The 23,790-nt window shown below is 35.0% G+C and overlaps 2 protein-coding genes across 9 annotated transcripts; one reads left to right on the top strand and one right to left on the bottom strand.

The window, feature by feature from the left end:
- Positions 1 to 23,281, bottom strand: LOC127830977 (COP9 signalosome complex subunit 7b-like). 7 transcript variants are annotated; one of them, XM_052355932.1, is made up of 9 exons: positions 23,165 to 23,281; positions 12,677 to 12,848; positions 11,690 to 11,765; positions 11,355 to 11,443; positions 8,179 to 8,238; positions 5,615 to 5,757; positions 2,537 to 2,642; positions 1,905 to 2,020; positions 1 to 476 (listed from the first exon to the last, which is right to left on the bottom strand). In XM_052355932.1, exons 2-9 carry the CDS (start codon positions 12,830 to 12,832, stop codon positions 440 to 442), a joined length of 783 nt encoding a protein of 260 aa, XP_052211892.1. In that variant the 5' UTR covers positions 12,833 to 12,848; positions 23,165 to 23,281; the 3' UTR covers positions 1 to 439. The 7 variants fall into 7 exon arrangements, with proteins under 7 accessions (XP_052211892.1, XP_052211891.1, XP_052211893.1 ...); XM_052355931.1 differs by lacking the exon at positions 23,165 to 23,281 and adding an exon at positions 16,944 to 17,097; XM_052355933.1 differs by lacking the exon at positions 23,165 to 23,281 and adding an exon at positions 16,753 to 16,859.
- On the top strand, positions 16,157 to 21,470 carry LOC127830981 (uncharacterized). 2 transcript variants are annotated; one of them, XM_052355945.1, is made up of 2 exons: positions 16,157 to 16,360; positions 20,719 to 21,470. In XM_052355945.1, exons 1-2 carry the CDS (start codon positions 16,301 to 16,303, stop codon positions 21,088 to 21,090), a joined length of 432 nt encoding a protein of 143 aa, XP_052211905.1. In that variant the 5' UTR covers positions 16,157 to 16,300; the 3' UTR covers positions 21,091 to 21,470. The 2 variants fall into 2 exon arrangements, with proteins under 2 accessions (XP_052211905.1, XP_052211906.1); XM_052355946.1 differs by lacking the exon at positions 16,157 to 16,360 and adding an exon at positions 19,512 to 19,973.
- Positions 23,282 to 23,790: the final 509 nt, after the last annotated feature.

Genomic DNA, 23,790 nt, shown 5'->3' with positions numbered 1-23,790 from the left:
TCATCTTTTGTTTTCTTTATTTTTTTTTTTCAACCTAATCTTCTTTTTTAAGCAAGCTACTTTAACAAACTTACTTGAAAAAAAACATTCTCATAAATTTAATTGTAATGAATCTTGACTGTATCAAGATATTAAATTGAGAACATTTCGTTTACACAGGCACTGTCAAATAATGACTTTTGCAATGCAATAATTTAACAACAGTTAAGGGTGGTAACAGGCATGGACATATTTATTTTCAACACTGTCCATCTTCACATTTGAATAATCCATCTTCACATTTGATTAAACATGAGAATAAAAAAACTCTGAATGTTCATTGACATTGCAGTACTTTCACCCATCAGAGTTTGCAGGTGTCAAATACTTTCTGCTATTACATGTCCACATAAAACAAATTCATCAGCACAATAATTCATCACAGTACACATAGTTTCTTTCACTTCCACAACTTTGTGCCACTACTTCCTCTTAATCTGAAAATAAGAAAAGATTTTCTTCATTTTAGCTTCATCAAGAGAAAATGGGTTTCAGCGCCATTGCGGCCAGCGTAGCTCCAGACAACCCTGACAAGTCTGTGTGATTTTGCAGGCTGGTTAAGAACTCCCTGTCTGCTGATGAGCCCAGGAAACCTTGCGAATCTTTTATACAGACAATGTAACTCCTGACCAGACTGCGCGATTCCACTGGCTGGTCTAAGCACATAGCATAAGACCCATTTTTGCATGTTGCAGCTTATTTGAAGCTTACATTCATTTCATCCAAAAATATAAGGCATCAGGCAAAACCTCTCATTTGTTTTTAGATATGAAATGTGTTGTTGTTGGTTTTTAAATAATGTAACATAATAACTTTTATAAACACATGAAAGGTATAAATAATGAATTTTTTTAACGTTAGCATGAATAATATTATGCAAAAAGTTCTGCCATTTATAATAAGATGATTATTTTAAAAGTTTCGTTTGAGTAAAAATGTGCAAATTGTCTCCCATTTATGATTACATATATATATTCAAAGTTTCATCTCCAAAAAATCACGTTCTTTTATGCTAATATTTACATTTTGACACCAGTATTCATCCCACTGTCAGGGTTTAGTGCATGTCGTCCCAGAAAAGCCTTTGCAGTCAGCACAGGCTAATCAGGGATGAAACTTTCAGTCTAACCTGGTAATTAAACAAGAGGACCATGATGGCCCTGAATCGCTCACCTGACTAACCAAATACAATCCCAACCCAGATTTCACCATGATAAACATTCTGACCAAATTTCATAAAGATTGGATGAAAACTGTGACCTCTACTGTCTACACAAGGTTTTTCTATCATTTGACCTAGTTTTTGACCTAGTGACATAGTTTTTGACCCCAGATGACCCAAATACATTCCCAACCCAGATTTCATCAAGATAAACATTCTGACGAAATTTCATAAAGATTGGATGAAAACTGCGACCTCTATTGTCTACACAAGGTTTTTCTATTATTTGACCTATTATGTGACCTAGTTTTTGACCTAGTGACCTAGTTTTTTGACCCCAGATAACCCAAATACAATCCCAACCCAGATTTCATCAAGATAAACATTCTGACCAAATTTCATAAAGATTGGATGAAAACTGTGACCTCTACTGTCTACACAAACAAATTGTTGACGGACACACGCACACACATACGGACGCGGGACATCACACTGTCACATAAGCTCACCATGTCACTTCATGACAGGTGAGCTAAAAAGAAGAGACTGCCTTTTAATGATCAATACAATACAAGTGGAAAGTGTCGTCCCTGATTAGCCTGTGCGGGCTGAACAAGCTAATCTGGGATGACAATTTACACACATGCATTAAACCCAGTTTTCCCATAGCCAGGCTCAAATCTTGTCAATATGGAGATCTCACCCCTTTGTTTTAGCTGTTTTCTTAGTAGGCTTTTCAGCTGTTACAGACACTGACTCTGTCACCATGCTCTCTTCTTCTGCATGGGTCGATTTTAACGTCTTCTTAATATTTGTTATCTGAAATGATGCATTTTCTTGTTTATGAAAATGAATAAGCAAGAGTGACAAAAATATTTTTTCTATGATACATTATTTTTATATGTACAATATTTATATAACTATTGGCAATGAAATATATATTACTATTGGTACATGCCTTTGCTGAGTACCTAGAACAGTAAACTAACTATAATTTCATACCAGGTAAAGTAATAATACGCTATTTTCATTTTCTCAGTTAAAAAAATGCAATCACCATGGCCTGTATTCACCATCCCATTCTTACACTTACAAATAAAAAACAGACTTAGAACCAAGAAAATACGTCTGGTGTAATTATGGTTTGTCATGAAGAATATGTCCTACATGAAGAATAATGTAGATAGAGGGACTTATTGCCAACTTTAGTCAAAAATCTATCTCTGAATATTTCAATTGAAAGATAATTATTTTTTCTTAGACTAAGAAATTTGTTTAGTTCATAGGGGCCCTTGTTTCTCCAAAACAAAACAAAACAGACGCCTGTCCACTTGCCTCCTGTTCTATTCTTTGTCTCTGTCGGACCGTGTTGTCTTTGTTGGCGTTGGCCTTTGTGATCTGAGTCTCTATACCCTGCAACACTGCCTCACATCCCAAGCACCTGTTTAGATATAACTAAGCATTAATGAAACATTTTTTGTGAAAATATTTTTTTTCATTTAAACATCTTAAATGTTTACATTATTTATATGAGCCATGCTCGGTGAAAAAAGGGGTTTAATGCATGTGCATAAAGTGTCGTCCCAGATTAGCTTGTGCAGTGTGCATGCTAATCAGGGAGAACACTTTCCACTTTTATGGTATGTTTTGTTTAAAGATAGTCTCTTCTTAAAAAAATAAGTTTAAGTGAAAAGTGTTTTCCCTGATAAGCCTGTGCAAACTGCATAGGCTAAATTCGGACAACACTTAACGCATATCATCATGAGATGCATTAAACCCCCTTTAAAACAGAGCACAGTCCATATGATTAGTGACAGAAGCTAGTGTGAAATAATGAATACATTAAAAGAAAGCTGATGAGTACAATTTTGTTCTAGATGTCAATAAAACACAATAATTACTACCTTAACCAATAAAAATTTATAAGAGAGCCATGCTTAACCCTTTACATCTCAGATAAACACTCTGACACATTAATAGTCCCTTAGAAAATCAAGACAAATTTAAGACCTTGTTTACTAGATTTAGGTATTGAAGGCTTCATTTCCAACCCTTTCATACTGATAAGACTGCATGTTTATCCCAGGCGGCTTTGGTTTTATCCTGGTTGCATACATGTATAGCAATTTTCACATTGTTTCAATGAAGGAAAGGATAGATGCAACCTTCTACACCATTTGACCACACCACAACCCGTCCAGCCAAAAGAAAACACTTATAAACAAATCACCAAAAAACAAGTGCAGGCTGTGTTACCAGTCCTGTAGGTAAGAAATGATCTCTAACCAGCCCTGTAGTACAGATATGATGTCTTACCAGCCCTGTAGTACAGATATGATCTCTTACCAGCCCTGTAGTACAGATATGATCTCTTACCAGCCCTGTAGTAGATATGATGTATAACTAGTCCTCAAGAACAGATATGATTACTTCCCAGTCCTGTACATGTAGTACAGATATGATCTCTAAACAGTCCTGTAGTACAGATATGTTTACTTTCCAGTCCTGTAGTATAGATATGATCTCTTTCCAGTTATGTAGTACAAATATGATCACTTCCAAGTCCTGTAGTACAGATATGATCTCTTATCAGTCCTGTAGTACAGCTATGTTTACTTCCCAGTCCTGTAGTATAGATATGACCTCTAACCAGTCCTGTAGTACAGATATGATCTCTTTCCAGTTATGTAGGACAGATATGATCACTTCAAAGTCCTGTAGTACAGGTATGATCTCTTTCCAGTTATGTAGTACAGATATGATCACTTCCAAGTCCTGTAGTACAGATATGATCTCTTTCCAGTTATGTAGCACAGATATGATCACTTCCAAGTCCTGTAGTACAGATATGATCTCTTATCAGTCCTGTAGTACAGATATGTTTACTTCCCAGTCCTGTAATATAGATATGATCTCTAACCTGTCATGTAGTACAGATATGATCTCTTTCCAGTTATGTAGTACAGATATGATCACTTCCAATTCCTGTAGTACGGGTATGATATCTCTTTCCAGTCCTATAGTTAAGATATGATCTCTAAACAGTCCTGTGGTGCAGACATGATCTTTTTCCAGTCCTGTAGTACATAAATGATATATAACCAGTCCTGTAGTACATATATGACCTCTTACCAGTCCTGCATTACAGATATGATCTCTAACCAGTCCTTTAGTACAGATAATATTTCTCACCAGTCCTGCATTGCAGATATGATCTCTAACCCATCCTGTAGTACAGATATGATCTCTAACCAGTCCTGTAGAACAGATATGCTTTCTCACCAGTCCTGTACTACAGATATGATCTCTTTATAGTCCTACATGACAAATTTTGATCTCTAGCCAGTCCTGTAGTACAGACATGATCTCTTACCAGTCCTGTAGTACAGACATGATCTCTAACCAGTCCTGAAGTACAGATATGATTTCTCACCAGTCCTGCATTACAGATATGATCGCTAACCAGTCCTGTAGTACAGATATGATCTCTTACCAGCCCTGTAGTACATAAATGATCTCTTATCAGTCCTGTAGTACAGATATGATCTCTTCCCAGTCCTGTAGTACAGATATGATCGCTGACCAGTCCTGTGGTACAGATATGATCTCTAACCAGTCCTGTAGTACATATATGATCTCTAACCAGTCCTGTAGTACATATATGATCTCTAACCAGTCCTGTAGTACAGGTATGATCTCTGACCAGTCCTGTAGTACAGATATGATCTCTGACCAGTCCTGTAGTACAGATATGATCTCTGACCAGTCCTGTAGTACAGGTATGATCTCTGACCAGTCCTGTAGTACAGGTATGATCTCTGACCAGTCCTGTAGTACAGGTATGATCTCTGACCAGTCCTGTAGTACAGGTATGATCTCTTATCAGTCCTGTAGTACAGATATGATCTCTTCCCAGTCCTGTAGTACAGATATGATCGCTGACCAGTCCTGTAGTACAGATATGATCTCTGACCAGTCCTGTAGTACAGGTATGATCTCTGACCAGTCCTGTAGTACAGATATGATCTCTTACCGGTCTTGTAGTACAGATATGATCTCTAACCAGTCCTGTAGTACAGATATGATCTCTAACCAGTCCTGTAGTACAGATATGATCTCTTCCCAGTCCTGTAGTACAGATATGATCTCTTACCGGTCTTGTAGTACAGATATGATCTCTGACCAGTCCTGTAGTACAGATATGATCTCTTACCAGTCTTGTTGTACAGATATGATCTCTTACCAGTCTTGTTGTACAGATATGATCTCTGACCAGTCCTGTAGTACATAAATGATCTCTTACCAGTCCCATAGTACAGAGCTCTTACCAGTCCTGTAGTACAGATATGATCTCTGACCAGTCCTGTTGTACATATATGATCTTTTACCAGTCCCATAGTACAGAGCTCTTACCAGTCCTGTAGTACAGATATGATTTCTGGTACAGCGTCGGCCTGGATGTCTCTGCCTATTGCGTAGTCTACCTCCAGTTGTTGATTCTTCTGATCCAGCTTGCCTCGTATGATGTCCGCGTATATGACCTCGATGATCAGATCCTAATGAAAGAAGAGCAACATCAGAGGCAAACCGCGGAGTGTTTGCATCAGTCATATATCACAACAGATTTACAGATCTGTGCTTTGCTGTTTTTTCTTCCCCCGTCGAATCAGTCAAAACAAATATTGTGCAAGCAAATGAAAGTAATATATTTTTGCAAAAAATTAAAATGTAAAATGAAAATAATATTGCATACATGAGAAACAAGGTAAGTACTAAAAATATTTACCACCCTGAACCTTCAAAATACAGTTCATGAATATAAACAATGTTAGCTTTTTGGTTTGTCAATAATTTGCTTTTCTCTACATTTTCAAAACTGAAATGCAAACAAAGTATTCATATATAAAGGCTGATTTTGATCTCTCTGGCTTTGATTTTCAATCTTTAACTATACAATGTATCCTATGATTTTGGTGCATATTAATTGAAACCACAATATGGTTTTCTTTTACACAACAATGCACCTATGCTTTTTTGTGATAATTCCTCAGGGGGGGGGAGATAAAACATGTTTCTTTATTTTATGCTTTCTGGTGGTTTATAGAAAATATCAGTGAATTAAAACTGATAATTTCACTGTTTCAAACAATGAAAATTATCAGTGAAAATTATCGATAATTTTCACTGTTTACTGTGATACGACGTCATTTTTTTGGACGAAATGACGTCATTATCCCAGCGAAATTCTTTGGTTAAACTCTTTAAAAATGTATATAAACTGTGAAAACAAGCATAAAATAAAAAGAAAATTTGTTGGATTCGGTGGAATATCGATTTTAATTCACTCGTGATCATAAAAAATGTAAATTTTCACTCGTGGCTGTGCCACAAGTGAAAATAGTATTTTCTATAATCACTCGTGAATTAAAATCGATATTCCACCGAATCCAACAAATATCCTCTATTTATTATTCCATTTATCAGTGTTCACAATTTACCATGAATTTTTCAGGAGAACTTACTTATCTAAGCTGTGTCCTGGAAAAACGAGACTGAATGCATAAGCGTAAAGTGTGGACCCATTTTAGCCTATGCAGTCTGCACAGGGTTACCAGGGACAACACTTTCCAGTTAGACTGGATTTTCATTCAAAATAGACTATTTGTAAATGAAAAAAAGATGTGTTTGTCAGATTACAATGCCCCCTAATGCGCCGCTTTGAATTTTTTTTTTTTACCTTTGACCTTGAAGGATGACCTTGACCTTTCACCACTCAAAATGTGCAGCTCCATGAGATACACATGCATGCCAACTATCAAGTTGCTCATCGAATATTGCAGAAGTTATGACCAAGGATAAAGTTTTGGGACACAAACACACACAGACACATACAATGAAAGACAGGCCAAAAACAATATACCCCCGATCATTCGATCCGGGGGCATAAAATGTGCAGCTCCATGAGATACACACGCATGCCAAATATCAAGTTGCTAAATACAATATTGGAAAAGTTATGAAGAAGGTTAAAGTTTTGAAGAAGGTTAAAGTTTTGGTTAAAGTTTTGAATTTTTTTATTGACCTTTGAACTTCCTGGATGACTTTGACCTTTACCTTTTTACACTCAAAATGTGCAGCTCCATGAGATACACATGCATGCCAAATATCAAGTTGCTACGTTCAATATTGCAAAAGTTATGAAGAAGGTTAAAGTGTTCGTTAAAGTTTTGAATTTTTGTATTGACCTTTAACCTTGAAAAATGATGTTGACCTTGACCTTTCACCACTCAAATTGTGCAGCTCCATGAGATACACATGCATGCCAAATATCAAGTTGCTACGTTTAATATTGCAAAAGTTATGAAGAAGGTTAAAGTTTTGGTTAAATTTTTGGGACACATATATTTCACCTTTGACCTTGAAGGATGACCATTACCTTGACCTTCCAACACTCAAAATGTGCAGCTTCATGAGATACACATGCATGCAAAATATCAAGTTGCTATCTTCAATATTGCAAAAGTTATGGCCAATGTTAAAGTTTTTGGACGGACGGACGGACGGACAGACTGACTGACACACTGACGGACAGTTCAACTGCTATATGCCACCCTACCCGGGGCATAAAAATGCCATTTACATGGTGTCTTCCCGGATAAGTCTTTTGGCCCATGCATTTACACGTCCATTAATTGCGGGCACCACCCCTTTTTTGAGGTGCATTAATAAATGAGCCTATGCTACTTCCGAGGTGGCGCTCAGGCCAGTATGTTTTGAAATTGAACGGATAATTTTACAGGGCGATTAGGTTTTAAATGTTTTTCAACACATTTTGCATTATTTTTTAAATTGGCCAATGTAGTGCGATTCAGTGAAGATAAATTCATCCAAAAATGTACAGACACAACCCATTTGGAAACATGAGGACCATGCAATGATTTAGCATGTTTCTCCGATAGCACAGCTGATATGTTTACCTCAAGTGTCCTCAGATTAGGAATGTCTAGTTCTTGTAGAAGCACTCTATAGGGGATACACTGAAATCAGGATAAAGCAAAACCATCGATACCAGTGAGGAGCACCAAGCAAGTTTATTCTTTATTTAAATGAAAAGGATTACAGAGACAAAGTATGTTTCATAGTTAAAACAAACAGTTTATGTCAATGCTATCCTATGAATGTTCTCTAAACAAACAGTTTATGTCAATGCTATCCTATGAATGTTCTCTAAACAAACAGTTTATGTCAATGCTATCCTATGAATGTTCTCTAAACAAACAGTTTATGTCAATGCTATCCTATGAATGTTCTCTAAACAAACAGTTTATGTCAATGCTATCCTATGAATGTTCTCTAAACAAACAGTTTATGTCAATGCTATCCTATGAATGTTCTCTAAACAAACAGTTTATGTCAATGCTATCCTATGAATGTTCTCTAAACAAACAGTTTATGTCAATGCTATCCTATGAATGTTCTCTAAACAAACAGTTTATGTCAATGCTATCCTATGAATGTTCTCTAAACAAACAGTTTATGTCAATGCTATCCTATGAATATTCTCTAAACAAACAGTTTATGTCAATGTTATCCTATGAATATTCTCTAAACAAACAGTTTATGTCAATGTTATCCTATGAATATTCTCTAAACAAACAGTTTATGTCAATGTTATCCTATGAATGTTCTCTACAGTTTATGTCAATGCTATCCTATGAATGTTCTCTACAGTTTATGTCAATGCTATGCTATGAATGTTCTCTACAGTTTATGTCAATGCTATGCTATGAATGTTCTCTACAGTTTATGTCAATGCTATCCTATGAATGTTCTCTAAAGCATCATTAATCTTCTCTTAGTCTAAAAGCAGACTTAAGCGTCTCTAAAAGCAGACTTAAGCGTCTCTAAAAGCAGACTTAAGCGTCTCTAAAAGCAAACTTAAGGTCTCTAAAAGCAGACTTAAGCATCTCTAAAAGCAGACTTAAGCGTCTCTAAAAGCAGACTTAAGCGTCTCTAAAAGCAGACTTAAGCGTCTCTAAAAGCAGACTTAAGCATCTCTAAAAGCAGACTTAAGCTTCTCTAAAAGCAGACTTAAGGTCTCTAAAAGCAGACTTAAGGTCTCTAAAAGCAGACTTTAGCGTCTCTAAAAGCAGACTTAAGCGTCTCTAAATGCAGACTTAAGCGTCTCTAGAAGCTGACTTATATTTTCACTTAGTGTAAAAGCAGACAAACATGCTTTTTCCTCTTTAAAAAACATGATACAGGTGGCTTGAACAAACGTGGTGCTCACAAATATGAACAAAAGCACTGTATAACGGGTGCCAACTCTCGGCTGCGGGTGCAGATTTGAATAAATGAAAGCTTGTCAGATTTTTTTTTTTTAGAGGTCGCAGTGACCTTGACCTTTGACCTAGTGACCCAAAAATGGGTGTGGTGTGTAGAACTCATCAAGGTTCAGCTACATATGAAGTTTCAAAGTTGTAGGTGGAAGCACTATGATTTTAGAGCCAATGTTTAAAAGGTTAACAAAATGTTAAGGTTTTAGCATGACGCGGACGACACGACGAGTTGGCTATGACAATAACTCTGGTTTTCTCCCAACACAGCCGAGCTAAAAACACTACATATGCTGACAGAAACCATTGAGCTAAAACAAATTATATGTACTGCTGCACTGTTTTTCCAAAATTGTTGGTTTAATTATATAAATTCTCAGAAATTTACAAAATATATTGTGATACACAGATAATGCATCGATTGTGATATAAGTTGTGATGAGGGAGATCTCCATTGATTGTGATATAAGTTGTGATGAGGGAGATCTCCATTGATTGTGATATAAGTTGTGATGAGGGAGATCTCCATTGATTGTGATATAAGTTGTGATGAGGGAGATCTCCATTGATTGTGATATAAGTTGTGATGAGGGAGATCTCCATTGATTGTGATATAAGTTGAGATGAGGGAGTTCTCCATTGATTGTGATATAAGTTGTGATGAGGGAGATCTCCATTGATTGTGATATAAGTTGTGATGAGGGAGATCTCCATTGATTGTGATATAAGTTGTGATGAGGGAGATCTCCATTGACTGTGATATAAGTTGTGATGAGGGAGATCTCCATTGATTGTGATATAAGTTGTGATGAGGGAGATCTCCATTGATTATGATATAAGTTGTGATGAGGGAGATCTCCATTGATTGTGATATAAGTTGTGATGAGGGAGATCTCCTGATATAAGTTGTGATGAGGGAGATCTCCTGATATAAGTTGTGATGAGGGAGATCTCCTGATATAAGTTGTGATGAGGGAGATCTCCTGATATAAGTTGTGATGAGGGAGATCTCCTGATATAAGTTGTGATGAGGGAGATCTCCTGATATAAGTTGTGATGAGGGAGATCTCCTGATATAAGTTGTGATGAGGGAGATCTCCATAAAGGTTAGCTACTACTGCATATATATCATCATGACTTTTCTTATCAAATGACTGTTATAATTACTTGTTCATCATTCATCTGCCATTAACTAAATATTCAAATGATTAACTTGCATTAACATTTACTGAATCCATTTTAAAATCTAATTACAAGCAAAAACGAAAAAAACAACAGATAACAGTAAAATAGAAACACTTTAAATGAAACAAGACTACCGGCATTGTCAAGTAATATAAGTCCCCTACTGGTGAAACTCAACCATTTTCAGCAATATTTCTAGTCTATTTGTTGCCACAGCAACCAGAATTGTTGATGTAAGAACAAAATGAAATGACATGCGTAATCTCCAAATTGCCATCTATCCATGTTTCAAGTTTCAAGAAACAATATGAAGAACTTTTAAAGTTATCGCAGGACCCACCATTTGCAGCAATTTTCTAGTCAATTTGTTGCCATAGCAACCATAATTCTTGACATAGGAACAAAATGAAATGACGTGCATAATCTCCATATTGGCATCTGTCCAAGTTTCCAGTTTCATGAAAAAAATAATTAAGAACTTATAATGTTATCGCAGGATCCAGAAAAGTGTGACGGACTGACACCGGTAGGGGACAATTACCATGGCTACAAAGTAAAATCTGTCCGAATACCGGTACACATGCTTTGAAAAAATGCAACAGGAGATTTAGGTTTCATGTCATAATATGTACCTTTGTTTTTGTTGCCAGTGACACCATGGTAAGGTGACGCAGTTTATTAAGCATAGCAGGTGTCAACTCTGGCAAATCTGCCTTTTTTTCTGCAAAACAATCGGTACACAAGTTGTCACATAATGAAGTTATTAGACCTGCATAATTGTTATCATAGAAGTTTACTAAACATAAATACCCCTTTCATTAATTCTTATACCTTAAGATATCCACACAAACTGCAAGACAAAATGGTCTTTTATGCACACAAAAAATTTGCAAATGTATTTCAATAATGTTTTAAACTCAACATTAAAATGTTATTTTTTCCTTTTAAACACACTGATGTCACCTACCTTTGTATTCCTTGAAGGTTCCATATGCAAACAAGTTCAACAAAGCGAAGTAGTTCTGGTGAGGCCCTGTGGCCAGCTGATACAGAAATGAATTACAGGAATTAGTAATAAATGTAATGGATTAAACAATTTCAATGTTGAATTCATAAATAAGTGATAATGTATAAAAAGAGATTGTCTATGGTTGATAAAGCACAAATATGTAACGTTCATACATGTAGGGTCAGATTATTAATTTAGAAGGAACAACTGCATCTTTAATTTGAATTTCATAATGTACAATTTTCTCAACAGCAATGTTGTGTTGATGGTATTGTTTCCTTTAAAATGCTTAGGTATTCACATATAACCTTTTTAAATTCACATTTAATATATTATAATTATGAAGTCACCATCATCAATTGTGATCAAAACCAATGTATGTTCCCATCCCTGTGAACCATGACGGCAATCTTTCGTTTGAGCTCAATGTCTTTACATTCGAAATAAGGTTGACCATGTTCAACTAATGACAATTTACCACGGGATCTGTAGTTCAAGATTTTTTCACATGGAATATGACGTAAGCCTTACCAGTCAATCTTCCGTACCCACTATGAAACTCCTGTGATTTGACATTGTTTTTCAATAATTTTTCAATCACCAAGATTTTGTTGGATTCGTTCGTTCAATAATCTTCATTTCTGCCATTTGCCCCATTTGCAGAGGAATCAGCAATGAAATATGAAACACCTTTTACAAAACTGATTTAAATGGGAAGATTAGAAAATGACAGCCAATGATATCGCCCGTTCCAAAAATGCTTTGGCAGAATCTACCAGTGTAATATGCTGAAGGGATCATTCGGGCCGCTTATGAAATACAAATTTACGCAAATCGCAGAAATGACCCTGGACAAGCTGATCTTTTCTAATCCGTGGAAAAATCACACCCCTGAGCACTCATTTAATCTAAACCCTTGTTCACATGTACGTGACATAAGTATACCTCCTGTATGTGTGGCATTTCGAGCAGTTCCCCAAACACATACACATTTGTGGCTTCCAGGGCTTGTTTGATCAACTCCACAGCTCCTGCCCCCTTGGCAGACTTTGACAGCAGAACAAACTGCTCCAGGGGATTGGAACTCTTTTCAGACGACATTGTCAAGTTTGAAGATCTACCGACAAAACAGAGATAAAGTTATATTTGTTTGTCATATGATATTCTGACATGAACTATTTAATCGATAGAGTCGACACGATTTCGGCATAGGGATCCGGCACAAAAAAATCGTATATGATATATAATATATTGACAAGGGGTTGAACATGACAAATAGGTAGAATGTCACACATTCAACAGAAGTTCAAATTAAAGTCATTATCGTTTAACATTTATAAACCTATACATAAAATTGTAGCTAAATATCATCTGTAAACGTTGGCCATAAACAATTTTGCCTCATTTCAACCGTTTTTAAAAGAATAACACAGTGAAAAATCGGACGAAATCAACAGTTTTTGCTAGGTAGGACAACAACCTGCACTCCGATCTCACCATAACCCTTCGTGTATATGCGTGCTTACAAACAATACTATCTCAATTTATCGGTTTACATTGATGAAAAAGAGTTAAATAAACAACTTACCCCTTCAAACCAATTCTAAAATTAGCTACAGTTGTATATATATAGGTTTATAAATGTTAAACAATAATGACTTTGCATTTTTGTTGAATTTGTGACATTCTGCCTATTTGGCATCTTCAACGCCTTGCCTATGCCTGGATTTTGGTAGTCCAAATAATTAGACGTAAGCTACCCCGCTTACGTCTAAACGGCTACCGTCGTTTTCCTGTCGCAAATTGAGTTCAACTTAAACTTCAGTTTTTCTCGTTAAATCTTTGCTAATGCATAAAATTATAATTAATTAGACATAAATGTGAGCGATTACCTCTTAAATGTGTAAAAATTGTGCTTTTAAACCACTTATGTACATTTTTAAAAATAAACATACACAACACACGAAGTGTGTTTGTCGTTTATAGAATTACATTGAATTATCCTGAACGAAATTATTTTTTTAATAGGTTACACAAAACCAATTGTTGTTGTACAACAAACCACATCACTTTTTAGCTTTCTGTACTTTTTAATTAAATGAAACCTATATGTGTGTGTTTAAACTACCAGTTGTATCACGGAGTGTATATTGATAGGAGATGATTCGAGTATTTGACCTCTTTAAAAAAATATACGTTTTAGTATACTCCCGTTGTTATTAATGGATTTATAGCGGGATAAACACAAGAAATACACATTATATGTTTTACCACCGCGCGTTTTACCGTGTTGTGGCTATCGATCTTTGCAATGATCCTGTCGTAAATTCAATCTTATGCAAAAACTATTCATCCCATTTTATTGGTTTATACGTTATCTTGTTGCTTATTAATTCCTCTTTAAAAAAATATACGTTTTAGTATACTCCCGTTGTTATTAATGGATTTATAGCGAGATAAACACAAGAAATACACATTTTATGTTTTACCACCGCGCGTTTTACCGTGTTGTGGCTATCGATCTTGTACAATTAGCGTACAGCGAAGCGCCGAGGTTATACATTTTGATGTACCCACTCACGTCTTTTGTTGAATTATAGTTTCATTTCTCGGCCGATTTTGACAAATTATATATCATTAGAAAGCTTACGTTACGTAGTAAACAGATATACAAACATATATTAAGTTTTTCTTCTGATTTCGACAGCCAGGCGAGTTATAACTTTAACTTTTGCAAATATCATACCGTATTGGAGTTTTAGAATCTAGATTTACGGTTGACATGTTCGTACTTAATACCAATTTGTAGCGTTCTTCTGATTTCGACAGCCCGGCGAGTTATAACTTAAACTTTTGCAAATATTATACCGTTTTGGAGTTTTAGAATCTTGATTTACGGTTGACATGTTCGTACTTAATACCAATTTGTAGCGTTTATATTTGGAGTTCAGTTTTAAAAATTACATCTTGCTTAGGAGAATAGAATTCTGTATACGATAGAAAAAAATTGTTTAAAAACAAAAGTAATTAAGGAATGAAGGCGAAAGAAAGAAGCGCGCGTTCCTAACGCACTGAACTGATGCTACGGTCTTGGCGATTATGCTTTTGTTTAGAAACCGGCCATTGAATTTCCTTTGCCATGATTATTATATTGTTTATGGAATATATTGTGGTATTTTGTTCACGAAACATATCAATAAAGCTTATTATAAATACATCTTAATAAATTAACGATTTCAGCTCTTGTTTATAACACAGAAAGGGTGATAAATTTATGATGAAACAGCGTATATAGCGGATCCTCTCGATTTTATTCGGCTTTGCATGCATACTTGAAATAAAATGGGTGTCAAAAACATTCATCGTTTGCTGTTAATTATCAACGAGGGAATTATGTATAATTATATGAAATGTTATTTACCTTAAATTATCAATTTATTAAAGATTCTTGAAAATCACAGTCGGTGTTACGCGGGTCATTTCGTATTTTGACATCAGGGCATCATGTCCAACTATTCAAAATCAGATTTTTTTCACTGGGACGATGACGGCTTAGATTTAGACAGGCAGACAGATAGTTTATTCAGACTTATGCAACAGTACATCGTCTTCAACTCAAATATATAAATTATTTTTGGACGAATTGTTAGGTGATTACACATATAGCAGTGATGATTCTGAGAATGTTGCCATGTTTCTTATCCGTGTAATCTAGAGTCCGTGGTTTGAGCATTTTTATCGCGGTGTTCAATAAAAGATATCTCAATAATCTTGTTTATTGATAGATCTGTGGTTTTATTGCCCTGTGTTCAGCACAAACCAATTATCTCTTTATGATCAGATACTGTGCCGACCAATACTAAATAACACTATGGTGTCATACGCCACAGCAGGGACCTATACTTGTGATCATGGAGTCTTAGTGAAAGACTTAAAAAAGTATGTTGTTTCGCTTGCGGTTGTTAAAGCCAAAACGGGGCTTCCCAGCTGGCACAGCTGCTGATATTCGGATCTGAATACCTAAACTTATTCAGACCTTATTCTTAACCGTTGCGCGTTTTACGATATCGGATTTTAGGCGGGAATACAACTCAGTGAAACTATTCGATTTCTTATACAACATTAAGCATATTAACAGTTATTAAAATTAACAATATCAGCGACATCTTTTTAAACACAAAACACCTTTTCAAGTATCGAATTTAACATGTCAATAAAATATATTAATACCAAAAAAGGTTTCAGTTAATATTGTTCACATTAAACCTTTAAATGAAAGTGTCGATTTAACTATTTTCCGTGTCTTATTAAGCCGCGAATCGTTTGCTAAAACAGTTAACAAAAAGGGCTACACGTTCTAATTCTTAATGAAATACAAAAATAAGTATAACATGATTATTAACGTCCATAAACACACAAGGCAAGATCAAAGTTTTAATGGAAAACTAATATGACATTCCACTTAAATTATTATTTTCGTCTAAATCAAATACTATATATAGAGAAACAATGTATTTATAACCGACCAATGAGGTAACATTATGCAACTTTCAATTTACACAGTGCTATATGGCAACAATATGGAATTTGAACAGTGGTAGTGTTTTAAGGTCTGGACTATCATTACTTGTAAGTTTGTATAAACATTTTTCTAATGCAATAAGTAAAATAATGTTTATATTTTATGTTTAATAATTTATTGCATGATTATTCTGTGCTGTTATATGAATTTGATGCCGTTAAAGCTTCCGACATGAATTCATGTCGGAACGATGCTATTGCAAAATAACGTTAAACGATATGAGGTCGATGTAAATCGACCTCATATTTATAGGAGTAGGATTTTTGGTACGAACACTCGAATTACCCGAACACTCTGGGTAACGAACAATTTGTATCAATATTTTCAATGAGAAAACCTGAAACGTTGTCAATTATTATTTTGAAAATCCCACATTTGTTTTGCTTTTAGGAGTATGTGTTGATGAATTGTTGAGCCAAACTAGCATTTGGTAACTTACCGGAAGAAAATATTGAGGAATGTAATAAATTCGTTGTAATATTTGCAAACGGTGTGACTGAATAGCGGAGAATGCCCAGATCAACACTTTTTGTCAAGGGCTTCACGGCCACTGCGCAAAAACTGTTACAGGCACAAATCTCCGTAGTCATTAAAGTTTAAGTTCCAGTAAAAATCAAAATAGCAACTTACCACAACGCTATTTGCATTCAAGAAGAATCCGTTACATTTTTTTTCAGAATTATTTTTGTCACTGATTTAACAGAATCATTGTGTACACTTTTATTGCATCGAAATATCCGAGTGAAGTGTCAGTCCGTTCCTGACTTGCTGGTTCTGGTTGGGTTTTTTTAGTTTTACGTTTCGTGTAATTTGGCGCATCTATAAACAGTTACACACTTGTAATAATATTTAGATCGGATTATCTTGATAACAGAGCAAATGATAACTATATGTGTTACGAAAGTAAAGCACGTGTTGCACGTGCTGTAGCAAACGTTTGCTTAAAGGAATTTCTGCTAGAAATATTCTAAATATAGAAATAAATATACCAGACATCGCTAATTTTGGAAATAAATTTATCCAATTTAGAAGGATGGGAGAGTCCACTAGGCATAAATGGGTTAAGTCTTTTAATCGTAAAATCCAGGTGGATTAATTTGACATACAGAGGCGGATATATAAGTTTGACATTGAATCTGCTCTGTTCTATTCGTTTAACAACAAAAAAATTGTTTGTCAAGTTTACGTTCACATACACAGTGAAATGTAGACTTAAAGCGGGTATATACGATCTTGTCAAATATTTAGTAATAAATATAAAATGTGTAAAAAACTTATTATACATATATTTCAATATAAACTAAAATAAAAGTTAAGAAGAACATGTGTCGAAAAATGCTAAATAAGCCAGATAGTTAATTCTGAAATCGAAAAAGGCTGTACAGCCGAATTCGCCAGCATATATATCATGCATGTACGATGTGAATCTAAATTTAGTTTAACGGTTCATTTGAAATTTCTGCAACGATATCGATTCATACGACACATGCACACTTACAAAAAAGACGAATGCGTCGGTTATTGTAGGAAAATAATTACGAATTATCTTCGTACACAATCGGCTCGGGGCGCTAATTTGTATTTGCTGTATTTTATGAAATTCGTCTTAAATGTATCATTTTTCTTGCATAGTGTGTGTTATTATAACATATTTGTATCAATATTTTACAACTCAGCACATATAAAAATCGTATATACCCGCTTTAACAGTTATTAGTTGCAAGTAGTTGCCAGAATACCAAGGTTCGACCTGGGGTGAATAAGCAACTAATATGTACGGTTTAGTAACGGTAATGCCTGAACGACCGTTACTTTTTAAAGAAGTGTTAATTTTATGTAACGCCACAATTGTGTTAAACAATTTGTTAATATTTAAAATTTTGGCTTAACGGATGTTAATTTTTTAAGCATATTTAATTATTTTTCTTGTAATGTATTTATTGTTCTATATATAACTGGACAATAATTATACACGCATATCTGTCCCGTGTGCAACAGTTAGTCAATGTGTCATTTATGCGGAGTTTGTGTCTCCTTTATGAAGTTACTTTTCAGATCATTTAAGATTAATCGAAAGAGAGAGATGGTTATTTTTATTACACACTTTATTATTAAAATAAGATTATAATGAAAAAATAATTAAGAAAGAAGAACAAAATTAAGAGGCGTCAGTTGTCAACAAAAGACCGAAAAGTGGTATTGTTCGAGAACCAATTCAAATGTTGCTTAACAACGTTTTGCATGGAAAAATTGACGTAAAATAAATAACATAATACATGGCATTGACATAAATTTATACGCTCGCTGCAAAACGTAAGGCACGTATAGTATAAAACATATTATTGGGTCCCAAAATGAACGTTACCGATAATCCTGGTCGCATTGTATAAACTCAGAACCTGACATCTCAGTTTTAATTTCAATACCGATTGCTTTTCTAGACAGCATTTCTTGTTTCATATGATATAAAATAAAAGAGCATAACGAGCATTACATCAACATACTTATTCAATAATGGACATGGTAACTTAAAATAAAACAATCAACGACATTAAATGTACAACTTATCTGACTAACCCTTGTACCATTTAGAATAAAACGGCTAATACAAAATAATCAGTTTGCATAGTGTTCACATTTTGCTTGTCGAAAGATTATATATGTTTATAACTTGCAAACGCTGGTCCGATGTCTTTTCAATTTACTGATCCACCCTATACGTGTTTTTGTTTATTTGTTGTTTTGGTATTTAAAAACTGTGGTAGCCCACTATTAATCACCAACAAAAAAAAACAACAACAAACAACACAAAACGACAACAATATAGAAACAGTTTACGCACATATATCACGCGTGATCATTGTGCTTGTTGAGAAAGAACAATCCCGGTGAAAGAAGCTACATTACAAATGGGCCGTGCTCTACGAAAAGGGGGTTTAAAGAATGTGCGTAAAGTGTCTTCCCAAATTAATAAGCATGTGCAGTCCGCTTTTATTGTATTTTGTGTTTACAGAAAATCTATTCTTTGCAAAAATCCAGTGTAGGCGGAAGGTGTCGTTCCTGATTAGCTTGTGCGGACTGCAACGGCTAATTTGGGACGACACTTTACGCACATGCATTAAACCCCCTTTTCAAATACCGCGACCGAATTTTATTTTAATGCCACGGTCTTATAGCAATACCGGACTGATTGCTGTGAGCAGTGTTACAAAACGATCCGTCACTGTTAAACAATGAACACGCTTATCAAAGTAAATTGTTATAAATACAGCATCACATCCTTAACTCGATGTAATTGCCGGATGTTTTGCGCACATGGGCGTGAATAATGAAAAAAAAACAAGGCAATAAATGTCGTTGAATGATTAATTAAAACGTTATTTGTTACATTTAAATAGCGACGTTATTTTATGTAACGTTGACGCGTATACGTGGGTGCAACCACGTTAAGAGATATGTAGGTCGTTTCTTAGGATAGGATTTCCAATTAAAACGGGATAGGTAAAAAACATACGTTACGGATCAACAAATCAAGCACACGGTGAATGTATAAATAAAAGGCACATTCTCAACGAAATGCGTAACAATCAATTTGTGGGAGTTTGAACAAAAAGTCGAACGATAATCCTGGAATTTCGGGCAAATCGTATTAATATGAAGGTATGTTAACTTAAAGTATACAATTGTGTACTCAAATTATCATTAATTACTGATGAACTCGGCGAAATATTCACTCAATGAAAACAAAATTCATGATTGTGTTTACGTCAACATATGTCACAGTACTTACTTTTCGTTCGTTAGAATCTGCGCTTTCTATGTCAATATTAGGAAACATGTGATTTCATGTATTTAAGTACAATCATTTAAAATAACGTTTTAAACAAAAGTCTTTAATAAAAAAAATAGCGTCGTTTAATGAACGCATACTTATTTTTATCGTTAAAAGATAACTCCCCCTCCTCTCACCCCCGAAGTTTTTAAAGTATTCTGTGAATAATAAATTGCTAGCGCAATAATTGTAAGTAAAATATCACGTTTTCACTTTAAATGCAGAAATGCGAATTAAAACGGTTTGGCTATGAATAGTTGACTTTATTTGAGCTGCATATAGATATGAGCCGTGCTCTGTGAAAAAGGGGTCTAATGCATGTGCGTAAAGTCTCGTCCCAGATTAGCCTGCGCAGTCCGCACAGGCAAATCAGGGACGACACTTTCCACCTTAACTTGATTTTTGCTAACAAGAGTCTCTCTAAACGAAACATATAAAAAAAGTGGAAAGTGTCGTCCCTGATTAGCCTGTGCGGACTGCACAGGCTAATCTGAAACAACACTTTACGAACATGCATCAAACTCTCTTTTACAGAGCATGGCTTATATATAGTGGGTTGATTTTTGTTTTCAGATCACATCAATCGTACTGTGTATCATGGTGGCGGGGGCCATTCACCACTCAGAGGCATGGCTATTTAAAGACATTAAAAAAGCGTTTACAGATGCTGGCAACGCCATTAAGGGCACGGCGCAAAATGCGGGTAACGCCATCACAGGTGCAGCCAACGTTGTAGGAGATACAGTCAAGACGGGCACTGACGCAGCGAAAGATGCCATTGTAGATGGTGCAAAGATTGTGGCAAATATTCCTATCGTAAAAACAGTTCATAAAGCTGGAGAAGGTTTGGTTAACGACGGAGTCAATGCTGTTGGTGGCGTCGTTAAGGATGGTGCAGGCGCCGTTAAGGATGGCGTAAATAAAGTGATATCGTTCTTTGGGTAGTTAGCTAGACCATTTTGTTACTGTTTTCAGTCGATATATAAAATATTTCTAGATAAGTGATGTACATGTATCGCGTTATTTAAACATCGATGGTATTTAACTAATTTGGTGACAGTTTTCAGTCAAAAGATAAAACCTTACTTGAAATGTTAATAAGAACGTATCTCGCTTATGAGGCATAGTTTATTTTGAATGGGTTTCCTTTGTTACCTTTTTTTGTTTTTCATTTTAAAAGTTTGCTTTACTTTTTCATTATTCATGTGTTGAATAAGTTTTAGTTTGTGTTCATGTGTGTCTGTTTGCATACAATGTTATGTAAATGTGCTTTTTTCCTGTTTAGTTTGTGCGATTGTATTCAAATAAAATTACACGTGAAAATGTATTATCTCATTATTATTTGAGCTTCCGGTCAACAATTTTTATTTTGTGTATATGTGTGTCTGTTTACATACAGTGTTCATACCCGTAGCCAAGGGGATGCGTTCGTTGGTAGCGTTCGCACCCAATTTATTTGGACAAGTTAAAAATTGTACTGTAAGTTACACCCAACTTTATTGGACGCAAAACGGCAATTTTTTTTCCAGGAACCAAGTGAGTCTTCGTATTTAAACGGTAAAATAATGTTGTATTCAATATGCAACCGACAGGTCACCATATAATTTTTTTTTTCGATCAAGTCATTTCCAAGATAGCGCGTGATTTTTATTTACAAGTTTTAACCGTAGAATTGTTGAAATCAACAGAAGTTGTGACAACAAAATTTGAGAAGATCTAAGAAGCTGGTCCCGGCAAAATGGAATTGGAATCTTTGTTACAAATATACATTTTTTTCTGTAAAATGCACATTTATTAACCAGGCACTTTAATCCCTATAAAATCGATACTTATTTATAGATATTTGATACTAAATGATTGTTTTGTAACTTTTGTCATCATTATTAATGTCTATAACTGTAATAGATATCATAACAAAATGTAGAAGCCTACTTATTGTGGGTTGAAATCCCAGTCCAATAACCTTTTTCGACAATTTTATAAATGGAAAACACTTGATTAACTTGAATAAATAAATAATCTTATAAAAAAAGAAAATACATTTTAGCAGGGACCTATTTAGATGATAATTAACGGAATGTTATGTCAGCTTCCGAAAACTTACGATACAGAAAGCTTTTTGGTTTCACTGGTCATACAAATTGTGTAAAAACGCATAGTTTTAGCATACTTGTACGTGTGCTTTCTAAATCAGCCTCGTTCCAATATCCCATTACCCTCGTAACAACTTAATTGGATATCTTCAAAGCAAATAAAAAAATAATTCTCAGCATTCATTGGCTGCGTCTCTTTTCCAGTTGATATTATGTGCCTTCAACTGAATCTTTACTTGACTGAAATCAAACAACACCCTTCGAATATTGTCGCAGACTAATGAGTCACTGGTTAATAACTTTGCATTATACCACGATTTATAACAAGAACACATTGTGCACAGTATTTTCGACATACTGAGTTGTCTTTTTGTTATATCCTCGTACAACCATTTTCGGGTCCCCTAAAGGGTTTTCCAGCAAAAAATATCAGCTACGCTCAAGTCATGATAATTTTTTTTTTTTGAATGTCAAGAAAAACAAATCACTGTTACAAAGAAACGAAGCTTTTTTTGTAGTTTACCAACACTTAATGGCATCTGTTCTGCTCCACATACATAACTTTCCACAATGTTTTAATTATGTCAAACTTGACACTGGGAATGTCCTTTTCTTAAACAGTTGTTATAATGAATTTAAAACGTTAAAACATATGATCAGATGGACGTTAACGTTTAATTTTCATCGACTGTGACGGATCTTGAGCATATATATAATGGGCAAATAAGTACATATTTTTTCTTCAACGTCCTGGCAGTGCCCCAGATAAGCTGCGTATCTGCGTCTTTCACCCTATTAAAATGTTTAAAAACGCAAAGAAATACAATATCATGCGTATTGAAAACGCAACCAATTTGACTCTTACGCAAATTCTTCAAATTTGATGCGTAACTACGATACAATAGCTTTGATCGAAAATGCTTTGCCTTTCGGTATTTTCTTTTTGGAATTATTCTCGTAACGCGACGAGGCTTTCATTCAGCAAGCACCTGGATAACGGTGCAGGAAACTAATCAAGGTTACTCAAACGCTCTGCGGACTAGATTTCACGTAAATTGACCTTTCGACAGCGAGAGTGAAGCCACGCCCACCGATTTCAAGGGGCGTCACTCCGCCGAAGTCCGTCATAAAAATGGCTACGCGAATCGGCCGCATTAGTGAACAAAAAAGGCCTCATGGTATACCAGAAAGGCCATACAATAGTTTTTATTATCATTGAATAGTGGTGCTGAATATAATTATCATATCTATTAAATAGTCAAAACTTTTTTATTAGTCTACTTAAAAGCCGTTAAATTTATCATCAAAGTCGGCAAAATTATCGCCAATTATCGCATACAGTATGAATTGTTCGTTAGTCACAATATTTTTCCTTGAGTAATAGATGTTTCAGTTTTTTAATTAAAAGCCGTTAATTTTTGCAACCGATGGCAACATCGCAAATGTGGCACAGGTAAGTAAATTTATTATAATAGAAGACGAAGAACGTTTTTATTGAAATCCGATATAACACATATCTACAATGCGTTTGGTCAAAATGACCCATGCGCAT

Source organism: Dreissena polymorpha, chromosome 5 (genome assembly GCF_020536995.1).
Source record: "Dreissena polymorpha isolate Duluth1 chromosome 5, UMN_Dpol_1.0, whole genome shotgun sequence".
NCBI lineage: Eukaryota > Metazoa > Mollusca > Bivalvia > Myida > Dreissenidae > Dreissena > Dreissena polymorpha.
The sequence above is the reverse complement of the archived record's forward strand: the minus strand, read 5'-3'. Positions and strand labels throughout refer to the sequence as shown.

Excerpts from the sequence above, each read along its gene's own strand:
- LOC127830981 (XM_052355945.1), top strand. The coding sequence starts at position 16,301 with ATGGCAACAATATGGAATTTGAACAGTGGTAGTGTTTTAAGGTCTGGA. Across the intron at positions 16,361-20,718 it reads GGTCTGGACTATCATTACTT|ATCACATCAATCGTACTGTG; the intron begins GTAAGTTTGTAT and ends TTTTGTTTTCAG.
- LOC127830977 (XM_052355932.1), bottom strand. The coding sequence starts at position 12,832 with ATGTCGTCTGAAAAGAGTTCCAATCCCCTGGAGCAGTTTGTTCTGCTG. Across the intron at positions 11,766-12,676 it reads AAATGCCACACATACAGGAG|CTGGCCACAGGGCCTCACCA; the intron begins GTATACTTATGT and ends TTTCTGTATCAG. Across the intron at positions 2,021-2,536 it reads GACAAAGAATAGAACAGGAG|ATAACAAATATTAAGAAGAC; the intron begins GCAAGTGGACAG and ends GCATCATTTCAG.